The sequence below is a fragment of the Amphibalanus amphitrite genome, unplaced genomic scaffold (assembly GCF_019059575.1).
Source record: "Amphibalanus amphitrite isolate SeventyFive unplaced genomic scaffold, NRLGWU_Aamphi_draft 000012F_arrow, whole genome shotgun sequence".
Lineage (NCBI taxonomy): Eukaryota > Metazoa > Arthropoda > Thecostraca > Balanomorpha > Balanidae > Amphibalanus > Amphibalanus amphitrite.
In genome coordinates, this window is record NW_024881508.1 from 1,919,958 (window position 1) to 1,939,999 (window position 20,042).

General features: G+C 50.5%; 2 protein-coding genes across 6 annotated transcripts; both read right to left on the reverse strand.

Moving 5' to 3' along the window:
- Positions 1–847: 847 nt before the first annotated feature.
- On the reverse strand, positions 848–8,132 carry LOC122383437 (pre-mRNA-splicing factor ATP-dependent RNA helicase PRP16-like). The gene is made up of 5 exons (XM_043369843.1): positions 8,041–8,132; positions 5,171–6,958; positions 3,831–4,565; positions 2,169–2,867; positions 848–1,833 (listed from the first exon to the last, which is right to left on the reverse strand). The coding sequence occupies exons 2-5, from the start codon at positions 6,935–6,937 to the stop codon at positions 1,399–1,401; spliced, it is 3,636 nt and encodes a 1,211-aa protein (XP_043225778.1). The 5' UTR covers positions 6,938–6,958; positions 8,041–8,132; the 3' UTR covers positions 848–1,398.
- A 409-nt stretch (positions 8,133–8,541) lies between these two features.
- LOC122383439 (F-box-like/WD repeat-containing protein TBL1XR1) lies at positions 8,542–19,324 on the reverse strand. Of its 5 annotated transcripts, none has more exons than XM_043369859.1 (12): positions 18,962–19,324; positions 18,439–18,507; positions 17,266–17,411; positions 15,752–15,937; positions 14,742–14,866; positions 14,224–14,362; positions 12,772–12,933; positions 12,206–12,388; positions 11,748–11,950; positions 11,279–11,444; positions 10,807–10,908; positions 8,542–10,322 (listed from the first exon to the last, which is right to left on the reverse strand). In XM_043369859.1, exons 1-12 carry the CDS (start codon positions 19,098–19,100, stop codon positions 10,296–10,298), a joined length of 1,647 nt encoding a protein of 548 aa, XP_043225794.1. In that variant the 5' UTR covers positions 19,101–19,324; the 3' UTR covers positions 8,542–10,295. The 5 variants fall into 5 exon arrangements, with proteins under 5 accessions (XP_043225794.1, XP_043225821.1, XP_043225805.1 ...); XM_043369886.1 differs by having other exon boundaries at positions 14,742–14,851; positions 18,962–19,294; XM_043369870.1 differs by having other exon boundaries at positions 18,439–18,524; positions 18,962–19,029.
- Between the last annotated feature and the right edge of the window lie 718 nt (positions 19,325–20,042).

The window sequence follows — 20,042 nt, forward strand, 5'->3', positions numbered from 1 at the left end:
GAATATCTACCAAATTTCACCGAAAAATATTCACCGGTTTTCAAGATATTAGACTTTTACTTTTGTTTACTTTTTTGGGATCTCCGCTGTTTCTAGCGACTTTATTTTAGAAGTGCGGCGTTTGCGGCAGATGTTGCGCGCAAATAGCATATACCACCGCGTGCTACAAAACGTTTTAGTCAAACATTTAAAAATCGTTAGATATTTGCGCTGACGTCACACATTCAGAGGGGTATTCCTAAGCATTAGCCCCTCTGAATCAAAATGCTGCAATTTTGAAATTCAATATTTCCGATTTAAGGCATTTCTCGATGTTGTGAGTGCCGAAACCGGTAATTGTGAGCCAGGGACCCCATTTTGGCTATCTCAACTCAAATCTAATGTTAAGGTGGGAGGGTCCCTTGAAGAGCAGTGCTTTCTCTGCCACCAGCGCCCACTTTCACGTTGCAGAATACCTCACCGCCATCTCGCGAGCAAATTGTTCAAATCTCCAACATGGAATGCAGAGCGCGGTTTATGAAAAAAGCAAATGCATGAAAAATTCTAGAATATATGGAGTAAAGGGAAGAAAAAAATTATTTATCCCAGTGAGCCCGACGGCCCGAAGTCAATGAAGGCCATGAAGGCGATGTAGTAAAAGGACGTCATATCGACGGTCGACTGAATGTTTGTCAGGGTCGAATTTTGGGTCAGGCACCGTGTCAAGGGTCAGGTATACGATGACTTATCAGCTAAGGGCCACAAGGCTGACCTTATGTGGGCTTCGTTGTTTCAAACCAATGCATGGGTACGTTTCGTAGTATTGTACCTATCAGGTCCCACTCCCAGTTGGTCTCATTCGGTACGATTGAAACTCGGCGGTCGATTTGTATATGCGAGCCATCTTCATGACAACACCATTTCACAAACATTTCACTGAAGAAATACCAATCTTCAGAAAAACATTATGAGCAACGATATGAACTATAGACACGATGAAGATGCACAGCGAAGTTTGGCGCACAAAATATCGCGATTCCGTCCGAAACTTCTGCTAATTTGCATGACTGATGCAGTGGTCACATGTCTTCACTTGATGAAACAGCTGAGTAGTCGCATCTCTCGCATGAAGGTCCCATTAAACTGCCGTTGTTACCAACAAGATGCGGCCTCACATGGGATGCTTTGTGGAAGCTGGTCGGCCAGCTCAAACCAGCCGGTGCGCCTGCAGAGATGCATCAACAACATCGCATCACAATCGGCATCAACCTGGTTACCATACAACTACAAAATCTCCGTGGGACAATTATCAACAGCAGCCAGTTCAGATATCACATCATCCTTCGTGAGACTTCTGCTTCTTTCACACAGATAAACACCACTAAAAACCCAGCCACAGCGCCGCCCCGGCCGCCGTCCCTACAGGCCGAACCGTCGCGGCGTCTGTCGCGGCGTGCCGGGCTCTCGGCGGCCCGGTGTGACGATCGCCTCGCGGGTGCGCCGGCCGGCCTCCTCGCGTCGCTCGCGCTCGGTGCGCCGCTGGGTCATCTCGGCCTGCGCGGCCGCCATCTCGGCCTCCATCTGTCCCACGTGCTCCAGGTGCGTCTGGCGTTTCTGCTCGCGCGCGTGACCCATCTGCTTCACCGAGAAGAACATGGGTCCGAGCTCTGCCAGCCAGCGGCCGTCCACGGCCGTCACACACTGCATGTACTCCTTGCTGGTCATGATGAGCTCGTGGTAGACCACGTAGTCGGGCGTGAAGCCCATGCCGAACAGCGCCGACGTCGGGTGCAGGTGGCACGGCATGCCCGTCCGCATGTTCACGTACTCGCCGATGCCCTTTAGACGCGCCGCCTGTTGGAGGAGGAGGGGAGCGGAGTCAGTACCGGGGCAGTGCCAACGATCCAAACAAACGTCACCCGTGTGTGACCGAAAGGACTTACGTCTGCTTAATGAAAACTAGCTGACATAGCCTACGGTAGCAGCTGGCACTGAACACTGCTCAATACAGTGACTAATAAAATGGGCTATTAAAAAATAAAAATGGTACAATTTTCTTCGAATTGTTTGGGGAAAAGCATATCAATGTAAAACAAGATTTCGTAATTGCAAACGTAAAATGATACCCAAACAGAGCACGCAGCTGCAATGTGCACGGGTATTATGACGACCCTATTTTATGCACCCACCTGGTGGAAGTATGCGGAGCAGATGCACTTCCTGATAATGTCCCACTCGTTGCCAGTGCTGACCACCGGCATCTTCTGCTGGTCCATGATATCCTTGAGCTGCTGGCGCACCTCGCGCACCTTCCGCATCGCCTTGCCGTGGATGAAGTGGTCGGTGGCCCACTGCATGGCGTAGCCGTTGGCTTTCCACTGGAGGTAGACGTTGAGGAAGGTCAGGTGGTCCGACTCGGGCACCTGGAACTTCTCCCGCGCCGCGTCCGAGTCCTCCTCGCGGCCCTTGGGTCGGAAAAAGATGGCCGGCACCGAGAGCATAGAGACGATGATGAGCACCTCCTCGCTGCAGCGCATGTCGCAGCTGACGATCAGCATCTTGGAGAGCGCCGGGTCGAGCGGGAACTCCACCATGCGCGTGCCCAGCTCGGTGAGGTTGCCCGTGTTGTCCAGCGCGCCCAGCACCCACAGCTGGTACATCGAGTTCAGCATGTTGTCCTGCGGCGGCGGGTCCATGAAGTGGAACTGCAGCAGGTCCTCGACGCCCAGCGACTTGAGCAGCAGCACCACGTTGGCCAGGTTGGTGCGCTGGATCTCGGGAACGGTCGTCTCCAGCAGCTCCTCCTTGTACTGACGCCGAGTGTAGAGACGGTACGCCGTGCCCGGACCCGTGCGGCCCGCGCGACCTGAGCGCTGGTTAGAGTTGGCCTGCCGAAAGACGGACAGACGCGGTTAGAATGGAGCTGAATCGGAGTGACCGGGAGAATCAGACAATGTCCCAGCTGACATAAAAAGGAAACACTAGCGAGATGCAGTGGTAGGATCAATCGACGATAGTAAAAACCGAAAAGGTATTTATTTGTGATGAACACAAACAAAATGTTCCGAATTCCGATGATCGTTCGGTCGAGGCGAAAGATTATGTTAAAGGGACTATCCCACCTTCTAAAATGTTGTTAAAACCAATTAAATTGTGCCCGACTTTATAGATTGGATGACCAGGAACACGGTTCTAGCATTTATTTTTCATTAAACATCTTGGGCTTCCCATATTTCAAACACAAACTTTCAAATATGTGACGTCACAGCCCAAAATTACCTCCTTCCCCAGGCCACATTACTGTCATAAAGCTGATTCTTTTTACTCGTAGGCACCACAACAAAGTTCAGACCAAGTTTAAAGCGATTTTTCAACGAACAAACCCATTTAAATCAGAATGACTAAACGAGGTGACGTCACACTAACGGTCGCTCCATGTTGAAGATAGGGCCTTGTACAAGGCCCATTTTCAAATCAAGGGAACGAATTTCTTCAACACCAAGAGGTCGCGGGGGTTGCAACCTAGATAGATAGTGGTTTCTGAACCTCGCCGCAAACCTGGCTATCTCAACTCAAATCCCATGTTAAAGGTGGGATAGTCCCTTTAACAGCATATCAAAACAATATCACTTGCCCGCGTTGACTACTACTACAAGAAGGCAGCGACGGGTGGGAAATCAAATAATCTGTAAACGTTTGCCATTTAATATAATTTAATATCATAATCCATTGAACATGGGGACGAAGGGTGTTTAAGCACAAACATCATATAGTCATAAAGCTAAGCGAATAAAACGAAAAGAGAAAGAACCTAGGTCGAAAAGTCTGGCCCCAGGCTCCGCGGAGCTCACCTGTGAGATGGGGTAGATCTGGAGGGCGTCCATGCCGACCCGCGGGTTGTACACCTTCAGCTTGCAGTAGCCGGCGTCCACGACGAACATGATGCCGTCGACGGTCAGCGACGTCTCGGCGATGTTGGTCGCCACGACACACTTTCGGATGCCGTCGGGCGCCTTCTGGAAGATCTTGGCCTGCAGGTCGCTGGGCAGCTGCGAGTAGATGGGCAGCACGGCCAGCGGCGGCGAGTCGTCCACCTCGTTCAGTCGCTCGGTGATCTGGTCGCAGGTCACCTCGATGTCCTCCTGGCCGGGCATGAAGACCAGCAGGTCACCCTGGTCGTGCTGCAGGTGCACCTGGAGCACCTGTTTCACGGCGGCGTCCACATAGTCCTCCACGGGGTTACGGCTGTACAGCACGTCCACTGGGAACGTCCGACCCGGGATGATGAACACGGGCACGTTGCCGAAAAACTCTGAGAACTTGTCGGCGTTCATGGTGGCCGAGGTGACGATCAGCTTGAGGTCGTGTCGGCGCGCCACCACCTCGCGCAGCAGGCCAAACAGCACGTCCGTGTTCAGCGAGCGCTCGTGCGCCTCGTCCATGATGACGGCGCTGTAGTGGTCCAGGTCGGACTCGCGCAGAGACTCGCGAAGGAGGATGCCGTCCGTCATGTACTTGACGATCGTCTTGTCGCTAGTGCAGTCCTCGAAGCGGATGGCGTAGCCGACCTCCTGGCCCAGCTCCACCTGACCGGGACGAGACCAGTGGTTAGCAAAAACGTAGACAGAGAGGAGAGATCGATCAGTGAAAGTGAGATTGAGGGTGTGATCAGTAAAAAGGAGACGGGATGAATATTCCGCACAGAGACGGGTGAGCCGTAGATAAGTAAATATTGAGGGGAGGTGAAAGGTCAGTAAAACAGAGAACAGACTGTGCGATTATAAAAAAAAAAAACGGAGAAAGCGTAAGCAGTGAGTGTAAACGGAGATGGAGTGAAAGGTAGGTAAACACGGAGATGGGTAGTCAGCAGAAGCGGAAATTGGGTGAGCTATAAAATGTAAAAAAAGAACGGAGACAGGATATTGCGGCAAGTAAAATCCGAAACGGGTGAGTCGTAAGCGAAAAAAAAACGGAACATCGCAGTTATCAGACGGAATAAGGCACCCAATATTCAAGTCACAAAAATATAGGCCAGAAAGAGAAGTAGACAGACAAAATGGTAATGTTGCCTTACAATATGAACACATTCCTAACGCCAAATAACATCAATGTGATTAACTAATAACAACAATAAATTCATTACGTTCTAGTGTTAGAAGCCGAACCTCAGTTGAACCCGACAGCCACTCACCCCCATTTCGTCGGCGACTCGTTTTGCCACGGACATGGCGGCGACGCGGCGCGGCTGGGTGCAGCCGATCATGCCCAGCTTGGCGTAGCCGTCCTCCACCAGGTACTGGGTGAGCTGGGTGGTCTTGCCGCTGCCCGTCTCGCCCACCACCACGATCACAGAATTGTCGCGGATCACGTTCAGCAGCTCCTGGCGCACGGCGAACGCCGGCAGGTACTGGCGCTGCTGACGGATCGTCCGCGTCTGCGCAAAGTCCGAGCTGGCCTCGGTGGGGCCGCGCATGTGGTCGGCGAACTTCTGGTCGGTGCGGTAGTCGGTGGTGTCGTCAGCGCCCTGGCGCTCGTCTGTCTCGGCCTTCTTCTGGATGCCCATGATGTCACCGAGCTTGGTTCCCGCCAGCTCCCAGTGTTTGGCCTGTGCCTTTTTGCGCTCCTTCTGCTCGCGATGCGCACGCACCAGTGCCGAGCCCTTGCGCGCCACGGTGGCCATGTCGGAGGTGGGGTCGCGCACCGGCACCACCGGCTCCGGCTGTTTGGTGAACACGATCCGGCCGTCCAGGAACGGCGGCAGGATGTTGTGCACCATCAGGTGTACGCGGCCCTCCGCCTCCTCCTCAAAGTCCTCGTCAAAATCGAGCTTCTGCACCACACCCGAGCGCAGCATGCGGTTCGTCTCCCACATCTCGTTGTCCTTGTTGATCTGACGCTGCTGCGCGGACATGCGCTTCTTCTTGCGCTCCTCCAGCTGCTTTTCCTTCTTCTGCGTGTACTCCTGGCTGACGTCGGCGAACGGGTTGTGCGTCTCGTCGTAGCCCTCGTCCATGCCGTACCACTCGCGGTCGAGCCGCTTCTGTTCCTGCTCCCAGGCGGCGCGGTCCTCCGCGCTCAGCTCGCCGCCGCCGGCAGAGTGCGGCTCCGTCGCGTCGCCGCCCTTCCGCATCCAGGCGTTCTTCTTGTGCACCGGTGTGGGCAGCGGCGTATCGGCCGGCCGGCGCGGCCGCCGCTCCGACCAATCTTCACCGCCGCCGCGCGAGGACGGCGTCGGCAGGTCCCAGACGGAGCGGCGAGCCGGCGTGTGGTCCTCCTCGTCCCAGGCGGAGCGAGACGGCGTGTCCTTGACCTTCATGGCTGGTGTGGCCGGTGCGTCGCGGAACCGCGCCGGCGTCTCGCGCCACGAGCTAAAGTGAGAGCGCACCGATCGGTCTGAGCGGTCAGAGCGCTCCGAGCGGTCGTCTCGGCGACGGTCGGACCGGTCACCACGGTCGCGGTCCCGGTCGCGGTGGCGGTCCCTGTCACGGTCCCTGTCTCTATCCCTGTCTCGATCTCTGTCTCTGTTCCTGTTCCTGTCTCTCTCCCTGTCCCTGTCCCTGTCTCGGCGCCGGTCGCCGCGGCTATCAGCGTGCAGACCACCCCGGTCGCGGTCGCGCCGCGCCTCCTGACGCTCACGGTACGCCCCGCTCACGCCACCAGAGTGGCTCGGAGTCTCATTGGCCGGTGCGCGGAAGTGGCGGCCGCGCGCGTCCTCGCGGTCTCGGTGCTCCCGGCGGGTCTCCTCGGAGCCGCCGCCAGAGCTCTCGGCAGCGCGCAGTTTCCGCTCCTGCTCCTGGTCTTCCTCGATCTTCCGTTTCAGGGCGGCGAGCTTCTCCAGCCCAAGGCCGCCGCTGCGAGGCTTGGCTGGCTTGGAGTCGCCATCGGCAGGCTTCTTTCTGATGATCAGGCCACCTTTCTCTGTTCCAGATGTCCCCTCCAGACGATGAATAGAGTCCATTGCATCAAGGGCTTCTATACTCTGGAAAACATGGAAGAGAAACAGTTAAATAAGCATAATGCAACGCATTGTGATTGCTATGCATGCACATAGCTGAATGAAAGTCTGGAAGGGAATAGCAAAGTGGCTCAAGTGAGATCATAGAAGCTGCAGGCTGAGTAAGATTACAAATGGTTAGCTTAGGCAGAAAACTTTGGCTAGATTAACTTGGTGTGGTGCTACATTTTTTGTTGCTAAACTAAGGTCCTCTATTTAACGTGTATATTATGCAAATTTACTCATACCTGGACTAGCTACTTTAGCATCTGTGACCCAGAGTTGACTTTCCACAAGTTGCTTATTCTGCACTCTTGTATTTGGATGTCTTATATTGTATTTCAAAGGGATGTTTTTCAAGAAGTGGTCCTAGAAAATAATGCAGAGGTAGGCAACTACATAGAAAGAACACAATAAGTCAGCAATTAATGCACTGCAGACTTAAAAGTGCAGATTGTCCTGTCCCGTAGCTCAGTTGGTAGAGCACCGGACTCCCAGTAATGAGAGCCCGGGTTCGAAACACTCCGGCGCTCAACATTGGGGATGGTCTGCGATTGGTGGCAGCAGCCGCCCGCAGCCCGTTGAAGTCAGTTGGAGTGGGACAGGCTGTGTCCAGTTTTGATGAGCATGTTAAACTTCTGCGTCCAAATTCTTCCATTCTCCAGCATTGCGCGATCAGATGGTAGGGGTCGGGGTCTACGCAACTAGCTCTACCTAACATGGGCTTGGCTCTGTCAATTCATCCATTCAAATGTTTGAGCAAAATTTATAAAAAAAGATGGACAAAGGCACCTAGTTTCGTTGAATATTACCCATCCTGAGAACCTCTACAGTGAATTAACAATATCCCTCTCTGGAATTTACTTGTTCCAGCAATCAGAACCAAAATAGAATAATTCTAGGACAAGGTTCTGGAAAGTCAAAGCATAGTTTGATCAATTCAAATTTGAATTCTAGCAACAATACATTGACATAAGCCAGAACATTTGGCAGGTGAACGCTCCAACGTATGCATGTTATCAATCCCCTACTTTTCGCCAATTCAATTTAATTCAAATGTTAGTTACCTTCCTAAATTCCGTGACAAAAAACGAAAATGCAAATTGAAAACAACTCGAATACTTCGCAATACAAATACAAGCAAGAATACAAGGCTCGAAGCGGCATTTTGAAATATGTGCGCCAGTTCGGCAACCATTGAGAGCTACCATATATGAAACGTTTCGGTAAAATCCTTCATGTGAGGGAGAGTGACTAAAATAAAGTATTATTAGCAATATTAGTAAATATTAGTAGTGGTCTTGACTTCAATTATCTTTGAGAAGGACACACCGACAAACTCTTTGTAATTAATACACTTTGTGGCCTTGGACACCCATTATAGGTCTCAGCCATTTAGTCGCTTTTCATGTCGGTCAGAAGTATAGCTTTGAGAGCATCCATTCCCCAGCAATCAACTTCCGTAACAAAATTTCATTCCCCATCCATAAAGACACCATTCATGATTTCTAGCCGCCGTCAGCATCTGATGCGTCCATCGAAATCCGCTGGTGCTTCCAAAATACGACAATAAATTTGGCATTTATTTTCATTATCATAAACAACATCAACCACGGTGAAGATCGGCCATTTCGGCCGTCGAGCAGGGCCGTTCACGCTCGACAACACATACTTCACGCTCGGGCACGGAACATCATCGTCCGCGGGAGATCACGACACGACCGCTGGTGGTAAGTCCACCGCGAGTGCCCTCGCCGGCAGTCGGCGCAAAACGAGCTGCACGAGCCACAAACAGTCCCACATCTCCAAGCGGAATTCCACTAAAACGGCGTCAACTTTGTGATGATAAGCGCCGACAATTGACGGGAAAGCAACTGAGGTCGAGCAGAGAGGCGTCGCTCAACAGCGGTCGGTCTCCAGGTGGACTGGGAGAGGGAGCAGAACAATCACACCATCGCCATCATACACCCCGCGCCACACACGAAACGAACACGACGGGCTACCAGGGCGCCCTGGCCTGCGAAACACACACACACTGGCTGTATGTACAAACACTGGCAGGGCGCGTGGATGGAGGCGCCGGTGACGACAGCACAGTCTGACCGAAAACACCCAGGCAGCGCCAGAAGCCGTACAAAACACATTCACATCAACTTCACGATTTTAGCGACAAGTGCATTTCAGGAAGCTAAGATCATTCCGAGTAGAATATGGCGAGACACACCGGTAGGACATATGAGCTGCTATTGCTAGCTTAAGCAGTGTGTAGACTTGCAAAATTAACTACCGGTTAACCTACGCAGCCAGCTCATTTCCCACACAGAACTAAGTGAAACAACATGCGAAGTCCAGGCTAGAGCGGATGACAGCTTAACTGACGTCAATGGATCAAGTCGAGACGGGATTTGACTGTCACGATGGCATAAACTCGTCTCGATACCCGGCAGGAAAAATTGACCAGTTATGGACGCCATCGCCAGGTCGGTCGGAAATAAAATTAGATTCTTGGAAAAGCGTCAACCGTAAAATATCAAGCGTCCACATATGCAGTCTTTCGCCACGCGTGCAATCTTTCACTATGTACAAAAACATGAATATGTGCGGCTGTCGAGTCCATCAGAGCGCACGTGCACGCGCTCGCATTGTCTGCTCTCTCAGTCTCGACCACTGTATGATGAACAAGGCACACGAAACACGACACACGAAATGCCAGCCGAAGCCTTTGTACTGTTGCCAGTCCACTGACGCGAGGCCGGCGGACGTGGACTGCCGCGGCACTGTCGTCAGGGCGGCCTCCACGGTCCCGAGCGCACCGGCCGGCCCGCCGCCGTCCGCTCCCCATGTCCTGGCAGCCTGGAGTAGCGTGAGCTTCCCTCCAACTGCTCGGGGCGCCCACACTGCTGTTCGTGCTGGGAGAGTCGTCATCTGCACCGGGGGTCGAATCGTCACCCCGCCGGGGTCTGGTCGCCACCCCCACCGGGGTTCAGACGCCACCTCTGCCAGGGCCGAGTAGCCACCCCCGCTGGGGCCCAGTCGCCACTGTCGCCGGAGTTTAGTCGCCACTGCCGTCGGGCCAAGCCATCACCCGCGCCGGGCCGAGCCGTCGTGTCAATGCCGACCGGAGCACCCATTATCTGGTGGCCGCAGCCACCGCTGTCCGTCGACAGCCCACTCTGTTCCTGTGTTCCGTCTCGTCACTGAACGGTCCTTTGTCGGCCTGAAGCGCCGACCGTACGGCCACAGTGCCGGCCCCGCGGCCCTGCCCGGTGCGCCGCCACAATAACACGGGCGCGTCGACAAGAGCTGGTCCTCCAGGGGCGACTCACTTGCGCAGGTCCAGCACGAACACCTGAGGAGCCAGCAGCGGTAGGTCATGTCACGGTCATAGTTCCTACAAACAGACACGGATAAGTAACTCAAGACTGGGTCGATGGTGCGCATAGCCGCACGCAGCCGTGGTCGCCTCGCACGCGCGCTGATAGTTGCTGACGTGATTACTATTTGATCAGAAACATATACGAACCACATGAAAAAGGTGCTTAGGTAACTGAAAAAAATGGTTCACTTTGAAAAGATATACATGTCAGTTTGTTGCTTAATCTCTCAATAAAAAAGAAATATCGGCGCACACCGCACATTTACGAGTACGTGCCTCACCACCGTCCTCAATCAGAATTCAGTCTTAGCGTACAGTCGGTCATAAACAATCTGAGTTCTATCCAACTAACAATACAACGAACAGACAACAGTCCCTGTGGCTTCAGCGTGCTACGGGCGCTGGTTAACCACGCTGACCGACTACACGGGTCAGCGGCTCTCGGCGCCGTACTTACACTGCCGTCGCTGGCACTGGCGCCCACTTTGTCGCCCTTGGAGTTCCAGCAAACCTCGAAGATGCCGCCCGTGCCCTTGTAGCTGTGCACCAGCTGACCGGTCTGTGTAACACAGTCGACAGAGGGGTCAGATGGGGTGGTCGGGCTCAGCAGGCGCAGAACGGATATACGCGGCACTAACACAGAGAAAACACACGGCGAAATCGGGCGCGACAATCAGCTGCCAATATCCTCCGCATCTCATCGAATGCATGGATAATGCGGACCAAAACATAATGGCCTTAGTTAATTTGAAGAAAAAATTGAATGACGACCAATGAGCAAACACAGTAAGTCAACTACCACCACGAGTTGCAGATAAAAAGTTACATTTCCAATTTACTGGAAGCATGAAATCTCATGAAGCATGAAATGAAAAGGTGACAGACTCCTTCGCTATTACGACTCTCCTCGTGTTTCCACTGTGACTGACCTGCGTGGACCAGATGTGGACGCACTTGTCGAAGCTTCCCGAGGCCAGATACTTTCCGTCCGGCGAGAAGGCCACGCTGTACACGGGCTCTGTGTGCTTGGTGAGCGTGTGGATGTACTGTCCGCGCTCCACGTCCCACAGACGCACTGTCGAGTCGAACGACGCGCTGACGGCCGGCCGGGGAGGCGTCAGTCACAGGACAGTATGGTCACCATCACTGACAATGCACCCTCAAGCCGAACAAGTGGAGCAGGGGAATCGCTATCCACAGGGCAGTCACAGGATGAGTAAAATGAGACACAATGCTTTCGAAAAAGTGGATCTCTTTACGTAATTATTTAGCTTTTATCAAACTACGCAGAGAAAAAAGAACTCAACAGCAAACCGTTTTGACCCACGTCGACCATACGGCAGCCGGTCGATGAAGCCCACAACTCTCCCTCCCCGGTCACCGAGCAGGCCGACTCACCTGGCCAAGATGAGATTCATGTTGGGGTTGTTGGTGCCGGGCCCGGTGGGCGACCATTTGATGGTGTAGATCTCCTTGCTGTGGGCCTGCAGGTCGTGCACGCACGTGTCCTGCTTCATGGACCAGATCTTGAGCGTCATATCGTCCGAGCACGAGGCCAACAGGTTGCCCAGCGGGTCCCACTTGATGGCATTCACCTCGTTCTGAGCGCAGAGGCGGAGAGGATAGACGGTTAATCGGTGAATTTATGCTGAATAGTGGAAAAGAACATAAGTCAAGAGGGGCAACGGCTATTAAACATGACGGAACAAGCAGTTGTAGCTGCTGGTAGCAGGTCTAAACAATCGTTTCACTCCAGTCCAACATTTTGACTCGTTTATTGGGGCTTTAGGAGGTGTCAACTGCAATTTCCTGCTCCGACACCCGACAGTACGCTGCCCTGACCGTCGGCCACTCACCGAGTGCCCGCGGAACGACTTGATGGGCTTGTCGACGGCCAGTTTGCAGACGTGGATGCACTGGTCGGTGCTGCACGAGGCGAAGCTGGTGTTGCTCTGCCAGTCGACGTCCAGCGCCGGCGCCGAGTGGAAGGCGAACTGCTGCGTGCAGTGGCCAGACGACGCGTCCCAGATGATTGTCGTCTGAGGGGAGACGAGGGGGAGCGGTCAGCGATGGCGTTAGCGATAATGCCATAATAAGACACGGAAGGTGATACTGAAAAAGCACGCCGGAAGCAAGATCGATGTATAGTAGTAGTAGCACTTGGAAGCAGGCCTAGTTAAGACCATGACCTAGTACTAAGGTCTAAGCATATCGTTATGATAATTTGAACACTTGCCGTAATGTCAGGAGAAGTACCAGCATGATTACTCAGCTTAGTACCTACCTAGGTATTTGGTATTATGGACCAACATTACTTTACATCTTCCTGACCATCAGCCATGAACATTCTGGATCCCTCGTCACCCAGGCGCCACCATTCCGTAGCAGCTGCAGGCTTCCTCGGAGGACGGCGTGCTCTCACCTTATCTACGCCGGCGCTCAGGATGTAGTTTCCCTTTTTGTTCCATTTGAGCGCGAATATGGGCCCCTTGTGCTGTCCCAGAGTGGAAGCCAGGCGTCCGTCGGTGGTCCAGATGCGCGCGTAGCCGTCGTAGGAGCCGGTGGCTAGCAGGGTACCGTCACACTGGAAAAGACCGGTGGGTCGAGGTTAGGCGGGGTTCACACAGGGACGTACCATCACACTGTAACAGGCCGGGGTTAGGCGGAGTTCACACAGGGACGTACCATCACACTGCAATTACAGGCCGGTGGGTCGGGGTTAGGCGGAGTTCACACAGGGTACCGTACCGTCACACTGTAACAGGCCGGCGGGTCGGGGTGAGGCGGAGTTCACACAGGGTACCGTCACACTGTAAAAGACCGGCGGGTCGGACTCGGAGTTAGGTTCAGTTCAGACAGGATACCGTCACACTGCAACAGGCCGGGGTGAGGCGGGGTTCACACAGGGTACCGTCACAGTGTAACAGAGTAGACCGGGAGGCCGGGGTTAGGTTCAGTTCAGACAGGGTACTGCAGTGTTCCATTTTTCAGACTTTTTGGTGGCAAATCACACCTAATGGGGAAAATATTTTCATCCCTAAAATATGAATCACCGACTTTACTTCATCTCTGAAAAGAGTTTCATGTATTCCAAAAATCCCAACAGCCTGTTCACATGTCACTTGACAGTTGATGCACCCACATCCTTTTGTTCCACACCCTGTCAAGATCCTGACATGAAATCTTGGTTTATCAGTTGGCATAATTGAACATTGGCATTACACCATTTTGCAAAAATATTTCAGTTATTTACTTTCTTTTTTCTCATCCTAGGATTTTTTCCTTCATCGGCACACCCTACCAATATCCAATTTTAGAACACTGGGGTACTGTCACACTGGAACAACTGAGGCCGGCAGGTCGGGGTAAGGCGGAGTTCACACGGGGCACCGCCACACTGTGGCAGGCCGGCCGGTCCGGGTTAGGCGGGATTCAGACAGATAGGGTACCACTACCTATCATCACACTGTAACTGAGGAAGGCGAGTGAAAGGTTTGACGACGGTTAACATCTCGGTCACTATCATGGCAGGATGAGCTTGAGGGTGGTACGATCGAGGCGCCGCGATAATCGAGAAGAGGATACGACTGACTGACGTGTAGTAGCGGATGTAGGTTAAATTAACATCATTCATTCATTCATTCATTCATTCATTCATTCCATCCGCCAATCAATCAATCAATCAATCAATCAATCAATCAATCAATCAATCAATCAATCAGTCAATCAATCAGTCAACCAATCTCCCATTCATTCATTCCACCAGCCATTCAGACTATCAATCAATCATTCAGTCAATCAGCCAACCATCCCTCACTAAGTCACTAAGCCCGTTCACTGACTCCCTTCAGCCCTCGTCTGACCGGCCACTCACGTTCCAGTCGAGTGATGTGACGTCCTTGTTGCTGGGCACCTCGTTGCCGTCCTTCTGGATGCAGTGGCGCAGCACCAGCTGCTGGTTGCTGGAGGCGTTGTCGGACATGTTCCAGATCCGTGCCGTACTGTCACCGGAGCTGCGAACGGCGGCGGGGGAGATGGTTAGGAGATAGAATGGAGACAAGGTTGGGACAGAGTGAAGACAGGACAGGAGACACAGCGGATCAAGATACAAGTGGGAACAGCAGCTGGTCAAGAGACACAGAGGAGACAGGTCAAGAAAACTGCCGGTTATAGCGGGTGCCGATTATTTTACCCGAAAGATCAGACGCTTTTTGATATCATGTAAAGTAAGAGGGTAAAATTGTCGCAATTTTCCTAATAATTATCAAGCGACAACAATCAGACACAGACACAAGACATACAAGTATGGAATTTAAACCAACGCAACATTCATGCGAGTCGAATCGACCCGTACTCGACCCGAATCCCTCGCCCCATCCCTCGCTCCCTCACCCGGATGCCAGCAGGTCGGTGGTCGGGTTCCAGGCGCAGATGAACACCTCCGAGCCGTGGCCTTTGAGAACGGTGGCCTTGCTGGGCGGGATCTCGATGCTCTGGTCCACCTGCGCATCGGTACACTGAGATGAAATTCGCAGAGAGTCAGTTGAAAGATAGAGTCGACATCAAATGCAATCAGTCGGTAGTCAGGCATGGACGCGCGCAAAGGCTATACAAGAGTATCGGCGAGATGTACAAACAGCAGACATCAAACGACGAGGAATTAGACAGGCAGGTGCGAAACAAACGTAGCTCGTGTACGCGTTCAATGCTCTGACATTTAAATCACATAGTAAAAACAAACAAATACATATTAGTTACAATTAATAGGAACGATGAGAATGATTTATAAAATCCCCGTTAAACACAAAAAAAGATCGAAACGGGGTAAAACGATTACAAGTGCGATCAGTGTTGACTGAACTATCTCAAGCATAACACTTCTGAATATCGGGGTTCATGACTCAAACGAAGAAAGATCAGATAAAACCTCGGTTGATATAATTAGGGAATTTTAATTTCTAGAGCAAATTTAATGCATTATTATTGAAAAAATGATGTAGTGTGAATATGATCTAATGGATACCTTATGGATAACAGTTCCGAATTTGAAATAATTCAGGGAGGTTGAGTGTCATAGCATCAAAATGCAAGAATTATGCACATACACTATACAGTGATAAGGAAAGTGCGGTCAAGGTGGAAATCGACATTCAAATCGCGCTGCCATTGTCAACATTTCCGTTAGCCAATAACGAAGAGCATCAGCAAACTGAGACATTGTTTAAGGAGCAGCATCCAAATATGTAAAAATGAATCCGTAAATTCTGGTATGTCGATAAACATTTCAAAACGGTTCATGCAGCGCGGCTTACCTCTGCATGAAAATGTCACGTCTTCTAATCGATATAATAAAATAAAATAACATCGCTATAACATAATCAAATAACCGCTGACAGACCCACCTCCATGGCGTCGACGGCGGCTGCGGCGGGCTGCGGCGGCGCCTCGTCGCCGTTCGACTGCGGCACGTCCGTCTCCTGCTTCACCGGCTTCTGCTGCTGCGCCGCCAGCTGCTGGCGCGTCGCCACAATGTCCGGCATGACGGCGTCGATCAGCGACAGCGACTCGATCAGACGCTCCGTGCCGTCCTGTGGATACCACAGGTCAGGTCAAGTCAGGTTAGACTCGATCAGACGCTCCGTGCCGTCCTGTGGTCACCACAGGTCAGGTCAGGTCAGCGACAGCGACTCGATCAGACGCTCCGTGCCGTCCTGTAGATATCACGGGTCAGGTCAGGTCAGGTCAGACTCGATCGAGCGCTTTCTGTTGTCCTGACAACAAGATTAGGTGAGTAAATACATAACTACGATCCCGTTCAACTATCAAGTATTGTCACGCTTCAAATAGACCCTGTTCCCGGCGCGCTGGGAACAGGAGGTGACGAGTCGCACTCGAGTGCAATGCGCACTACCCCGCCCCGGCTGGTTGGAAACGGCTCATCCACAAAGCAAAACGGGTGCCTAAAAGTAAGCGCAGCCACAAAATCGGCTACAATGGAAAATAAACTACACGTACTGTTAACGCATTGCAACACAAGTTACTAACACGAAGTATTAAATGATAAATTGTATAAACTGAGGCGGGTCAGATAATGTGCAAAAGGGCTGAAACACGTCACCAAACATGCGTCAGGTAACCTCGTAATTCAACTTTTTTTTTTACTGTTGGTTAAAATAACCTCTGAAGCCTCAAAGGAAAAAACATCGTCAAAGAATCCGTAAGCATGTGCAAATACGGTTCAACAAAACTCAGCAGTAACTCAGGCAAACAAAACTAAAATTCAATTTCCTAACACCATCCGCCAAAAATTGAATGGTTAAATCCAGTACGTGCACGACGATCTTCCGGTTACATTACAAACGAGCGATATACTTCCGCAGCACCGTACTCCGCCGTCAAAGATGGCGATGGACGCCAACCCTCGTTCGGAACTTCGCTACTGTCTCAGCGGGGCTGCCAAACAACCCTGTTTTGAATCCGACCACTCCGATCGGCTCTACATGCCACCGCCATTCCCGTCCCGACCCCCTGAGGGTAAGATTAGGAGAGGGACGGCCCCCACGCCCTGCCTCCGGAGTGAGAGAAAAAGAGAGAGAGAGATAGATAGATAGAGAGAGAGAGAGAGAGAGAGAGAGAGAGAGAGAGAGAGAGAGAGAGAAAGAGAGAGAAAGAGAGAGAAAGAAAGAGAAAGAGAAAGAGAGAGAGAGAGAGAGAGAGAGAGAGAGAGAGAGAGAGAGAGAGAGAGAGAGAGAGAGAGAGAGAGAGAGAGAGAGAGAGAGAGAGAGAGAGAGAGAGAGAGAGAGAGAGAGAGAGAGAGAGAGAGAGAGAGAGAGAGAGAGAGAGACAAGTGTGTCGCCAAGGAGCCTCCCAGTCACCCACGAATCACGATCACCGTCCCAGTCCCCCGGTCACCCACCTCTCCGATGCTAATCTCCGCCTCGGTGTACTGCAGGCCCTTCTGGACGATGGTGATGAGCGCCGCCGGCGGCACCAGCGCGCCGTTGATGTTGCTCTGCGCGATGTGCGATTCCATGCCGAATGTGTAGGCCGAGTGGGAGAATCCTGCAGGCCGGCAGACACGGGAGTTGGGATAAGCTCCGTGGGTAGCCAATGGGAGTTCGGATAAATCCAGCGGGTAAATACACGGTAAAACAGGATGAGTTTCACGGATGGAGTGGCATATAGGTTCCTACACCTGTGATTCCCGGTGATTCCTACACCGGGAATCAGTGTTACAATGTATCGGGATTTATAATCGATGGAGTGTGCGAGGTAAGTAGCCTGGATGGGAAGACACAGTGTGCGCTGTGGAGGGTATGTCAGGTGCATCTGCACCATTATAAGGGGTGGCCGGGGCCAAGCAACAGGTACACAACGAAGGTGGTGGCGCCACTCTACCTCAACTGCCAACTCTGACACTATCACCAGGGGATTGATGACAAATGCAAACCTTTACGATATGCTTTCAAAATTTCACCTTCAAGTAAGGAGTGTGAGGGGCATCCTTTCAACCAGTCACTGACTGCATACTTATGATTAAAAATGCTGTTATAACAGTGTAGGTACAGCCCACTGCTAAAGTAATGTGTGGTTTTACCAATCTCAACGGATGGCTTTGACAGACGATTTTTAAATGCGGACTGATTGAAAAGAAGACGTCAATAGATAAAGTTGTAGCTGCAAGGGTGAAGATACATGCAACCTACATTTAAAGTCTCGTTGCAGTCTGGCTCATCGTTCCTAGGCTTCAGAAGCAGAACATACCCTTGACTGAAACCACACATTACTTCTTCTGTGGACTGTACTTAACCACTAAATTTGAGAGCAATAAGTCCAGCCATTCCTGAGATGCTTGACTGGAATAAACCAACAGAAGATGCTGTTATGGCAAACAGCACAAACACTTTCATGAAATTGAACTGGTTTGACCAATGCATGGCTCAAACAACTATATCCTTGTTCCAATCAGTCAACTGTCAAGTACCTACTTATACCTGATGTGGGCACCAAATACACATAGTCTACACCAGCCCATCAGAATAAGCCTAAATCTAAGCCTAGCTGAGCAGATTATCATCCTCACACATACCTGACTCCTGCAGATACCTGTATACCAGGAAGTTGAGCTCATCACTGGTGAAACTCATCTTGCTGATTTCTGAAAAGGATATAAGACTGAAAATAAAATATGAAAGCATCAGTGCAATGTGTTGCTGTATTGCACTTGCACAACAACACAAACATGATTATTGCATGACAGCATGCTACAAGTTAGGGAGAGGGGCTGATACAACACATTTTCATTAGACTGTGTGGAGTGTGCATGGCCTCAGTGGCTCCTTGTACAGCAAATTTGTCTTTAAGCATTGATCTCGGTGTATCTTTATAAACCAAAATAAACGAAAAACGAATTTGAAATTTATTTGTTTTACTTGAGCACGCATCACCTCAAAAATTTGATAAAACACAGGTCGCGGCGTTTATGGCGCTCTATAATCAAAGTCTACTAACAAAAGCGAACTGTATGTAAAGTGAATAAATGACAAAATAAGTTGAATATGCACCACTCATTCACGAAATTGATATCGTAGATCAACATAAGCATTACTTACCTGAAATCGACGAGACTAAGTACGCCCACCACACGCAATTGCCGCCTTGCAAAGCACCGGATTTAAGGCTGCCTGAATATTTCGTGAAGGTAAAATACAGTTTTTCAATTTTAAATGACGTTTCAACAAATTTGTTCATTATAATGCAGCATTACCTAAACTTATCGGATATTCTTATAAAATTTTATATTAGCCTATACATTATGCAGTTTTTTAGATTATATTTGATGCTTTATTGAAACAAAATTCGAAATTGACAGCATATATTCAATAAAACAGGAGGGCACGTCAACCAGCAGTTTACGGGACCTTGCCGGTTCCGTTCAAGCGCGGAGGAGAACAAGAGAGGAGTTCGTGTGGTGTTTATGACTAATTTCTTGCTAATTTCAATTCATTTCGATGTAATGAAGATCAGTCTTATGATTAGGATAAATTAGGAGGTGTGTGTTTCCCTTTCTCCAGATGCAACCGTTTGTTTTCGTTGTTAATTAAGCCTACAGGCAGACTGGCTATTGATTCACCTTTTTTTGGATTCAGATTGATTGAATCAATGAATCATTGATTCATTCGATTTTTTTTTCGATTCAATCACCGTTCCATACTTTAAAAAAATGGCGAATCAATTCATTTAGATTCAGAGAATCAAAAAGATAAAAGGAATAATTCACGTTTCAGTTTAATTCAGCCAAAAAGTTATTGAATGATTCATTTTTTGATTCAATTTAGAAAATCCCATATTCAGGGATAGTATTGTATTTGTTGTGTTGTTATTGTTGTCATGCAATGTTTATCACATGGCAATATTGTTGATAATGAACTATGTTCACTTCAATTTTTATTTTTTTCTTAAGCATTAATCGTGTAATTTTTGTATTCAAGCAACGCTGATTCCCAATGCAAATCAAAATGTGTTTGATGCAATCATGGCTTGTGAATCAAATGATCCTGATGGTGAATCAAACCTTTTTGATTAAACAATTTTTGTTTGATTCAATCTAATTGATTCAATCACGAGTCAATCAAACGACAGTCTGCTTACAGGGTTACAATAACCAATGTCAACTGTATTCAGGAATCAGGT